Genomic DNA, 11,151 nt, shown 5'->3' with positions numbered 1-11,151 from the left:
AAAATGCTCTATCATAGATTCCAGCCTAGAGTGAGTTAGTGTCGCATTGAAATTCTCCATTGATGTTGCGAGGTTGAAGTTATGAGACTCTTGCAGTTCCTCGAGGTGAGTTAACGTCGCATTTTGTGTTTCCACAGAGCGCTTCATCATCATCGTTTCTAGCCAAGAGCAAATTAGGGTCGCATTCATATCCTCCATTAATGTTTCAAGAATGGAATTTTGGGTTTCTTGCGAATCCTCAAAATATTGGGCGAGGTGATGGTAGAGGAAATTCGGTTGAGGATAAGCTAGTGTTAAATTGTAATCCCTAATTAATGTTTCGAGGTTTGGAATATAGGATTCTTGTGGTTCATCGAAATGTTGAGATTGGGGGTTGCAGAGGTAATTTGGGTGAGAATGAATTGGTAACGCAGCATTGAAATTCTCCAATAGTATTTCGAGGCCAGATTTATAGGATCCAAGTGATTCCTCGAAGTACTGGGAGTGGGGGTTGTAGATGAAAATTGGGTGATACATAGTAGTTGAAAATAGAATGCCCTAGTCTATACGGTGCAACAACGGAATAACAATATTGACTTTTGGTCCCCGACAACGGCGCCAAAAACTGGATCGCGACTTTACGTGTCTATAAATCGGGAGACTGCAAGTGCACAGTCGTGACGTGTAGTTTTAAAAGATATCGAATCCACAGGGACCAATGTCAACCTACTGTATTCTATCGCTGCTTTGTAAAGCTAAGACTAGCGATATTTAAATTATGTTTTAGGGGGGAAATAGTACTAAATCTAAATAAAATATTAATAAAAGAATATCGGTATGTAATTCGTCTAACTTAGGAAATCCTAAGTTTCACTAGCCAGGATTTTAATCAAGTCAAAAATCCTTTATTAATTATGTTAGTTTAAAAGCCCTCCTCTCAAACTCTCGCTCTATTGACTTAGATTACGATCCTAACTCATAATGTACGCTCTCATTGTCCCATCAGATTTAGAAACGCTTTTTGAAAACAACAGAATTAATAAAATTCCTTTTTCATGTAAATATTATTTACTTAAACACCCTTGTCTCAAACTCTCGCTCTATTGATTTCTAATCTTAGTTCAGTTTTAAAACCTCAAACTTCCGCTCTGTTGATTTTATAAACTTTTATAAATTCAATTAGACACTAAAACCAGAAAAAGGTGATTTTCAATAAAACATTATTTAGGCCAGTTTATTTCGGATCCCTTCGGTTAGATTAATTCACATACCAATACCAGATCGATTTAACTAAACATACTCATTAAATCAAACATGCAAAAACAATCGTAATTAATATATTCAGGCATATTAGATAACATCCAGACAGATAGCATGCAATAATATTAAATAAATCAAAGCTATTATAAATATGAAACCTGGAATAAATCGGTACTAGAATTAAACTTCAACTTCAAAATACTTGAATACAGATGCTTGAATGGAGAAAATAGAACAAGGAAAATAAAAACAAAAATCTAACGTAAGGTTAGATCTAGTATAAAGTACACAATAGTCTCCGACGTAGAGGCTATTGTGAGAAAAGAACCGGAAAAGAATTAAGACAGAAAAATAAAGCTGGAAAACTAAATTGCTGAAATGTAGAAAATAATGCTCAAAAACTATGGCTGGGACAAAGCATGGTCCAACCCTTTTCACACAATCATTCGGTTCTTTATATAGTGTATGCTTCCTAACTCCCATTTCCTCAATCGTGGTCCTAGTCTTCCTGAAATGTAGCCCACTTAATAATGAGTTTTGACTTGGAACGTGGCACGAAAATAGGGGAATTGAAGAAGTCTTTGAGACGTGCGTCTCAGTTGCATATTATTTGATCCTAATTCATGACGTGGAAAAAAAGGAATGAGGAAAAGAGAGACGGGCGTCTCAATCCGTCAAGGCCCAAGACATGCATGTCGTTTGTCAAGGCCCAAAAGGCATCCATGCCGTTCGTCACTAGGGGGTGCCATTCGTCATGGATTTTTGCATGTAGTCCATTGCATGCTTATTCAAGTGGACCACGTGTGAGACTCCATTAGGCTTGGGCTTGGTTTCTTCTTTTGTTCTCTTTTTGCTCCCTTTTTGCTATTTTGTACCCCTTTTTCTTCATTTTCTCATAAAGTCTTCAAATAAATAGATACCTGCAAAATAAACAAATACCAATGTAATACCAATACAAAGTAATTAAATTTAGATTAAAAATGGGAAATAATTTGAGTAAATCAAGCTACAAATGCAATACATTTACGTGTTATCACTTATCCTTGATAGTAATTTCTTCAGGCAGTTTCTTGGTGACATCCACTTCAACCAAAATTCAAGCATAGGACACCCTGAGTTTATGTGCTGTACATTCATCAGTGACAAAAGGAGCTCCAAGTACACTACCAGTCTTATTGAGGCTTGAGGGACCCCATATTTGAAGAGGTAGATTTGGTAACTTGGTCCAAATTGGCAATGTTCTAAGCAGGTCTTTCTTCAAGATAAAATCAGGATTCAATTCTTTCAGAATGATAGGCATTCCCCTAAATGTGTAGGGACCTTTCATCAACACTGCATCCATGTCTTCATGTGATCAAAATTGAAGCAAGAAATATCCTTCATCATGGTAATAGAGATCAGGTTGAGAAACAAAGTTCCATGCCTTCTGCATAAAATTTTTCACCGAGTGCATACTCAAGTCTTCACCCAACACATAGAGAATTAGCGCATTTTCCCAAAACTGCAATTCAGATGCTTCATCATCAGCATTAGTTTCAACTTCAATTTCTCCATTCACCATCGTGGGAGCTACGTATTCCATTGATCTTCCTTTAGACGGATTGTGATTATCGCTAATCACATCCACCCACAGTTTACGGCTCGGTACGTTCTGCTCCGGTGCTAGGGTTTCAGTAATTTGTTCCTCTTCCACTTTCAATTGATCCTTAGCATCCTCAGTGATCTCATCCTCAATGACCTCCGTGACAATTTCAAGATTCTATGGTACCACATCATTCACCACCAATTGAGCCACCAGCAGTGCAGAGCTTGACGGTGACGCAGGCACCGAAATTTTCGAACGCCCCCGTGATCGCTTCACCCCATGAGTGATGTTATTTGAATGTTCAAATTTTTATATTTTATTTGTTATGCCCCTTTTGTTGACTTTCTTTTGACTTTTGAAAAATGGATAGGATGGTACATATGATTTGAAATGAAACATTATTTTTATAATTTTGTTTTGAAATTTGTAAAAACAAAAGTGCATATGATAAAAAGATAAAAACTACCATGTGGTACTTTAAATAAAAGTGAAAGATAAGATGGTTCTGAAAAAACAAAATAAAAAATGAAGAGATTATTTTTAAACTAGTGCAAAAATGCAAAATGTGATGAATTGTTTCAAGTGGACACGAAATTGCAAAGATGGTTGATGATTAGATAAAATGGTGCCCGGGCAAAATTAAGGTACGATAATATTCAATGTCATGTTCGAAATAATTTTTTTCTTCTGCCATAAGGTGACATGCAATTGGATGGTTGGCTAACTTGTTACATGTGTCATGGTTATGCAAACCATAAATCACATTAAATCACCATTTGTTATTTGTCAAAATATAATAACACAATTTAAAGGGACACTCACATATTCTCAAATCGGTGTCATCTCGTCTGAATTTCCAAAGAGGAGTTTTGTACTTCCCACTTCTTTCGCATCTCATTGTCACAAATGCAGCTCTTCTATTTGAAACATTATTAGATCTTTCGATTACAACATCTAACCTCAATTTAGATGTCTCTGTGCGAATCCATTGGAATATATAATTATGAAACTCAAACTCTTGTCTATTTGTAAATTGGTTGCCAACATCTACCTCCTTCACATCAACATGTTTGACATTCGTAGACACAATAGGTTTGGGGAAAACATCAGGGTACACCTTATCTAATGCAAATAATAACAGAAACATTCAACAACAGATTGAAATGAACACTGAACAATTTTGGATATGCACTTTCATAGAAATTCATCTAGAATTTAGAAAGTGTTTATGGGTGCAACGTAACTTTTTCAGCTCAAAAACCAGATGAATGTGAGCAATGAGGAATGAATTAATGATCCTTAGCTTGAATTCCTACTTATTTTGCTCCTTTTGATGTGTTGAAATACAAGATTAAAATATTGGAGTGCAAATCTTGATTGAGAGTGGAAGGATTTTTGCAAGGATTTTAAAAAATATATATGGTGTTTGATCATGAAGAAGAAGAGCATGCAAGATTCTGTTTTATTAAAAATCACGTTTGACAATTTTAAAAATATACTTCAAAATTGATTAACATGCAAATGTGACATGTTTTCAAATTCCCGTTTTAGAACTTCGAAAATGCACTTTCAAAATTGTCACTGACTTGTTAAATTACAAATAAATTTTGAAAAAACTTTTTTGGGTGAAACTCAGTTGGAGAGTGTTTCAATAAGACTGAAAATGCATCCGAAAATACGTTTCCAAAATCAATCCCTTGTGGTGGGATATGCAATAACCTTTGAAAAAAAATGTACAAATTAAAGACAATAGAAGTGAGAAAACCAAGGATCCATAAATTATGGACATGGAAGTTCCAATCCCTAAAGGGAAAATACCATTGGTAGACCAAATTATCATTAAGGTTAGTCATTCTAAGAAACAAGCTAAACATGATATGAGTCCTATATTAAAATAGAAAGTTCTTGTGATTAAAGGATATAGGTTAATAGCTTTAAACAATTCTTTTCCACTTAATGCAACATTGCTAAAAATAAATGAGCTCCCTCTAAGTCAAACATAAAATACATTTCCCACAACATAACTTCATTTAGTTTGTCAAATGCTACAAATATTACAACCCTTCACACCATTTCCTAAAACAAAAAACCTACCATCCCAAAAAAGAATAGAATTACAGGGAGAAAAAAATTACTATTATTAAGATACTTTACACATTAGCTATTTATCAGCATGCTTACTGAATGAAAATCTTGATTATGTTAAGAAAATAAGAATTACAAAAGAAAAAAAGAATTTTTATCAAGATCTTCTGCATTGAATTCATAATCAACATCTTCATCTATACTGCAACCAAAGATGAGTTAGAACTTTCTTCCGAATCCGGTGGAGGCTTAACATATTTCCCGATTACTGTTTGTCGATGCCGTTTCCGCATTCTAATTAGCTTTTCTAAACTCTTTTGCTTCCTCTTTTCTTTCTCTTTGTTTCTTAAATTTCTCTCCCTCTCATATAAACCTTGCCAAAAAATTTCACCAGTTGATGGCCATAACCAGTGTTTGTTAGGATCCTCGGAATCTAATAACTCAGCTAAGTCCTCGTCCATGCTCTTGAGTGTGTTGTATGAGAACCAGTTGATCCACATTTTTCCTCTACGGTTTTTGAAAGCGTGTTGCTCCTGCATTAGACCGTTTTCGGGGTTCACAAATACTATCCTTCTTGCACTGTGGTAGGCCCACACGTTTACGAGAAGCTCGAGAATTCTTGAATAGCAATGCTTATCCTGCGATTTGAATGTATTTTTCATGAATTTGGACAAATTGGCACAAAAATAAGCAGAGGAAAGTAATTTTTTGAAGATGCGAATCACTCACCTTTGACAAACTCAGGGGACAGTGCCCGGTCGAATGGTGTTCATCGTACATCTGCGCATCCAATGCATCGACAAATATTCTGCAGAAATGGTAGTTTCTGCTTAGTTGATAACTTCAGCTTATTCACAATCATACACTTCCATTAATGAAACCAACTGTACCTGGAGAACATCACAAACTCTAAAAAGGATCTTGTGGGTAGAGCCCAACTCGACGCGACAGACCAAGTGTCACCATCCATGGGCATGGGTGGCAAAGCATCCACATCATCCTTTAACCCGTACATTCTCCTCATCGCTTCTGAGAAAGCGGGTCTTTGTTCAAACATAAATGTAGAGAAAATCAACCTTTGCACATACTCAAACTTTCCATGTGGTAGTGAGAGAATACTTATAATAGGTTTAAAGAATCTTACTTGCAACCTCCTGCATTAATGGAATCGCAAAAAGACCAAAAGTCCTTCTGCGAAGGGTTTCGCGAATCCGTATCCATCCGCACCCAGAAATATAGTGCATCTCCGTATCTTTTAGATTGGATAGAATCTAATAATGCATTTTCGGCAGCTCTGGACAAAGAAGCCTGTTAAAATCCCACGCTAAATGTCAACAAAAAAAAACCGAGAATGACACAGATAATATACTTATATAACTATTTCAGTTATTTTCCAGAAATTGAATGAAGACAGTGATATACATATTATATACCTTCCTTGCTGTTGCTCTCCAAGACTGAAATCCAATCCAAGCACTTCTGTGTAAGCGATCAATCCGGTGAGCAATCGCAAAGAAGGTTCCAAATTCACCAAGTACGTCTCTATAGTAAGCATTGTTAAGCAATGGAAGACGAGAAGATGCATCAAAATCATCTCTCCCTGATCTTCGACCTTTGCCGGACTGTTGATACATTGCATTAACATGAGAGCCATATCACTATAGATTATATTAAAATAATTGCTTGACCGGTACTAAAAATTTGTACCAAACATCAAAATACAAATGAAAACAAGCCACGCAAACTTTACCAGAGAAACGCCGCGATATAGAGATCTTTTATGTAGAAAAGGCCAGGAACCTTCGCCAACGTATGGTTCGTAAATGCATAAAGGTTGTCCAGTCCGCTCAAGCTCTCCATCATCCCTTTCATGCAACTCATTCTTTAACCTATCAGCTTTCTTTGCATTTCGATATACTTCTTCCCATGTTCCGTGTGATTGATCTGTTCTATCCTTCAACTGCATTAAAAGATCAACGCGGCTTAGGCCTTGTTTGGAAAAGCAACTTAATTAAAACAAGATTTTAAGTTAAGCACACCATCCTTGAAAAGTCACTGATCTTACCTCTTCATCCTCTATTCTTTTTCTGGTAATAGCCATCTGAATATACTTTTCTTCTTCCCATAAGATGTATACGAATGGATCATTAACAGCAACAGCGGTAGATGATTTATCTTTTCGAGAATGATTCCAAAGTTCTTCGTATTTATCTAAAAATGTGTTGCTTCTCAATACCCTATTTTGATACGTCGAATTCGGAACTGCTTCAAACAAATGCCACTGCCACTTTTCTTTAACATGAGGGGGTATTTCAGAAATAGCTTTAGGAGAGGTAACCTCTGACGGAAGCTTGAGAATATTCTGAAGTAAAATTGCATATCCATCGATTGCTTCGGAAACCAAGAGATTTTTGGCGGTTCTTCTCCCCATTGAGGCAATGTTCCGAGTCAATGGTGATATTTTCCCTTTCAAGATCACCTCTAACATGATTTGTCTAAGAACTTTAATATTATTCTTAGGGAAAAGATAGCCGTTCACCCTGTCATCGACCTAGTTAATGCAAACAAAACGGTTAGCAGTTTTCTTCAAAACACATTATATGATTGGAAGTTATTATAAAAACCGTAAAAGCCGAAATCTACATAATAGCATGACGGCTATAGTAAAATATAGAGTAGAAACGTACATATTTTCTGATCATAGAAATATCAGGAGCGATAATTGGTTTCTCAAAGCACATGGCTTTAATCAAAATCTCTGGAAAGGACTGCTCTTCAAGCAAGGATCCGTATATCACAACATCTGCTGTGCCAAGAACAGAATCTGCATTCAAATCTCCAGCTAAATGCTCTATGGCACCTCTTGGATATTTCAAACTCCGTGCCATGGTCTGATGAAACAAAATATACAAAAATAAACAAACTATTTGTCCATAAACTTTGAAAGGAAAAACGCGAAAAGAAAAGCCATATACCTCAAGAGCCACACTGTAGTTATTTGATAATTCTCCACTATGAACGATGATTCGTAGTTGCGCACTAGAATTATCTTTGCTTAAAGGGAAGCCTGCCAAAAGTGGTGACAAAGCCTGCAAAACAACGGCGTGTCCCAACCACATGCCTTTGTACAAAAATTGACTGCCCACAATTGCGATAACGACATCTTCTGGACCGTAGCCCATACGGATGCGCAAATCATCTTTCTGCAATGCCATAAATGCATCTGCTTCTAATGCTTCAGCAGGGGAGCCGGGAATGACATAAAAATTTCCAGCATCGAATGTGGAGTAGATGATCTGCGGATTTCCAATAAAAAAACATTAATTGAGATGTCGGATGCAAGTTACAGTTATAATTATAACTATATTTTTATACCATAGAACGAAAGTTCAAAGGAAAATATCCAATATGAAACTTTTTCATAAAAGATAGAGAAGAAATTAGCAACAAAAGGTCTGTTTACCGGCAACGCATAGTTTGGAAAGACAACTACGGATGAACGATTGAAAACTCTTCTCCAATCATTCAAAAGTTCAACCTGCCCACTAGCGGTATATTGAATTGAACGGTAACCGAGAGCATTGTCGTGAATGATCCATATAAGAGGTATAGACTTGAAAGGTTCCTGCAAAAAACTGTAACAAATAAAATCATTTGTGTTGCTTGGAACAAGGAAATTCAAGGTAGAAAATGTCAAACAAAATTCAAGGGTTCAAGAAGTATTCAGGTTAACATAACAATTCAGAATCTTGACCTTAGAAAATCAAGTAAATATCGTACCAAGAAAAGGCACCTCTGGCTTCAAGCGAGCTCACAATTATACCATCGTAGCTGCAAAAGACATGCATTATTATCAGATCCAGTCAGAATGTTAATCCAACAATTATACCATTTCGGTTTTTAAAATCGTGAAATTTGCTTAAACTAAAAGTAAAAACTAGAATGTTGGTCATACTTTAGCCAGTCTACGGTGTTGTCTGGCTTGTGACAAGTTTGAATAATAGTGACAGGAACTCTTAAATTTCTCCACATATTACGCCCTGGTCCATCTTTAAGTGAAAAGACCTACAAAAGATAGAGATTACTTTAATTATAATAACCATAATAATATTAATAAAAAAATGTTTAAAACAGTTATGTAAATGGTGAGGAGGTGAAAATGTAAAAAAAAAAAAAAAAAAGTATGTAACGTACCTGAATTCTGTAGCCAATCTCTAACAAAGCTGTGGCAATTGTTACCATTAGCAATTGTTGTGAATCAACCACTAGTTCTCCAAATATCTTCACAAAAAAATGAAATTATTTAACTTTAAAATATCAAGAGAGGGTATACAGTTTAAAATTTATGCAATATCTAACCAATCTTACTCTCATGAGATAATGCTAGCACTTCATAAACTCTATATATAAGGCATTTGAAAGAGCTAACTTGAGTCTGTCTTATAGCATAAGCACTTATACAAGTTTTTGAAGGATCTTATGAAGGGCGTTAGAGAGAATTTATCTAGGAATATCTTATGACCGACAGGCGTATGTACCTATTCTGAAGAGCTTGCAAAACTAGGCTATGTAAGTATTTCGAAATTATTTTCATAAACTCCAGTTCTTCTAGATAGCTTATGAAAATCATATATAAAACGCTTGCCCGAAGTCAACCCTCATTCCATGTTCAATTGTAGAAACAACTTATGTAGCTCTTATAATGAGCTCTAAGCTATTACCTAAACTGTTTCTGCCTCCATAGACGTAGTATGTACGGTTAATTCATCTTCCTCTAATGAGATCGTGATGTTAATTGATAAGCTCCCTAGACATCCATAGGTCTTGTTTGGATAAACAACTAAATTAAGAGTCTATAGCATAAGCATTTAACATATAAGTGCTTATGTATAAGCTACTTCTATACCAAAAGATAAAATAAAGTCAAACTATCTTTATATAAGTTATAAGCTGTTTTCATAGACTATCCTAAAAAGCTTACAAAAATAAGCTGAAATAGTTTATGACATCTCTTAAGTTGTTTTCAGAAGCTCTCTCAAATCATCTCACAAGTGCTTATACACAAGTAAATGAGCTCAAATAATTCAATCCACCATAGAGACACACACAAACATACAAATTGAACTTTGCAGCTAGTTGAATCCTACCAACAATTAACCAAAAAAACATTCTAAACAAACACCAACATATTCATTCTGTTCAAAATTAGTTGAACTAACCAATCCCAACTGCGCCTTTCTGTAACCAAACCTCTTCCCTGTCTGATTCACCAGACTCAAATCCTTAAACTTCTCCGAAATCCTCGGCACAAAAACAGCTTCATCATCACCAATATCCAACACATACCTCTCTCTACTATTCTGACCAGAACTCTCCCAAGACCGCATAGTCACAGCTCTCAAAGACTCCTCCGAATCCTCCACAACCGACACAGGAAGAAACATTTGAAACACAACAACAAGACAGAGAAACACCACCACAGCACAAATCCATTGAACGTAATCTAGCTTCTTGAACAACAACCGAGAGAAGCTCGATCTAAACCTCTGAGAAAACGGGTGTTTCTCTTTTTTGCTTGATTGAGGGCCAAATAAGCTCCCTTTCTTCAATGGGATCGTTGATTCCAAAGAACCCATTACAGTCCCATCAAAATTGAAGCAAAAAAGGTTTGAACTTTATCAAAACCCACATGCAAATAAGGGTGCCCAGATGGAAAATCTTCAAAAACAAAGTAATTGAAAGTGAAAGGAGCTGAAAAAACTTGAATTTTGATGGTGAATTCAAGAAAATGTGAATGGAGATTGTTAAGATTTGGGATTTGGAATTGGTTTGATTTGATAGTGAAATGTGAAAATGAGAGAGTGATAGAGAGCTAAGAGGAAGTGTTGAGTGAATTTTACTGAAGAAAAGAGAGAGAAGAAGGAAATTGAAAAGAAGAAGATTTGGCGTTGAACAAATGAAAGAGAGAAGCGTACGCTAAAGAACACTGTGTTTGTGTTAGCTGAACACTCGGAAATAAATCTAATCTTAATTTCTTAATTTTTTTTTTGTCTAAACTAAAAAACTAATAATAATAAAAATTATTATTATTTATTATTAATATTATAATTATTATTTATTATTAATATTATAATTATTATTACTATTATTATGTTTTTATGAGAAAGGATAAAATTTATGGTAAATGACCAATTTTTTGTGTTGTCTCAAAAAGGTATATGTTAAACTTTAAAATTTGAGAT

At 35.4% G+C, this 11,151-nt stretch overlaps 1 protein-coding gene across 1 annotated transcript; it reads right to left on the bottom strand.

The window, feature by feature from the left end:
• Window positions 1–4,813: 4,813 nt before the first annotated feature.
• LOC131627494 (uncharacterized) lies at window positions 4,814–10,905 on the bottom strand. The gene is made up of 14 exons (XM_058898347.1): window positions 10,129–10,905; window positions 9,104–9,190; window positions 8,865–8,974; window positions 8,690–8,740; window positions 8,373–8,544; window positions 7,885–8,205; window positions 7,597–7,800; window positions 6,975–7,460; window positions 6,660–6,869; window positions 6,343–6,531; window positions 6,054–6,217; window positions 5,800–5,952; window positions 5,639–5,717; window positions 4,814–5,547 (listed from the first exon to the last, which is right to left on the bottom strand). Exons 1-14 carry the CDS (start codon window positions 10,543–10,545, stop codon window positions 5,107–5,109), a joined length of 3,084 nt encoding a protein of 1,027 aa, XP_058754330.1. The 5' UTR covers window positions 10,546–10,905; the 3' UTR covers window positions 4,814–5,106.
• Between the last annotated feature and the right edge of the window lie 246 nt (window positions 10,906–11,151).

Source organism: Vicia villosa, unplaced genomic scaffold (assembly GCF_029867415.1).
Source record: "Vicia villosa cultivar HV-30 ecotype Madison, WI unplaced genomic scaffold, Vvil1.0 ctg.000364F_1_1, whole genome shotgun sequence".
Taxonomy (NCBI): Eukaryota; Viridiplantae; Streptophyta; class Magnoliopsida; order Fabales; family Fabaceae; genus Vicia; species Vicia villosa.
This window is presented reverse-complemented; position numbering and strand designations above follow the sequence as displayed.

Excerpts from the sequence above, each read along its gene's own strand:
- LOC131627494 (XM_058898347.1), bottom strand. The coding sequence starts at position 10,545 with ATGGGTTCTTTGGAATCAACGATCCCATTGAAGAAAGGGAGCTTATTT. Across the intron at positions 9,191-10,128 it reads GAAAGGCGCAGTTGGGATTG|ATATTTGGAGAACTAGTGGT; the intron begins GTTAGTTCAACT and ends TTTTTTGTGAAG. Across the intron at positions 8,741-8,864 it reads AACACCGTAGACTGGCTAAA|CTACGATGGTATAATTGTGA; the intron begins GTATGACCAACA and ends TGTCTTTTGCAG.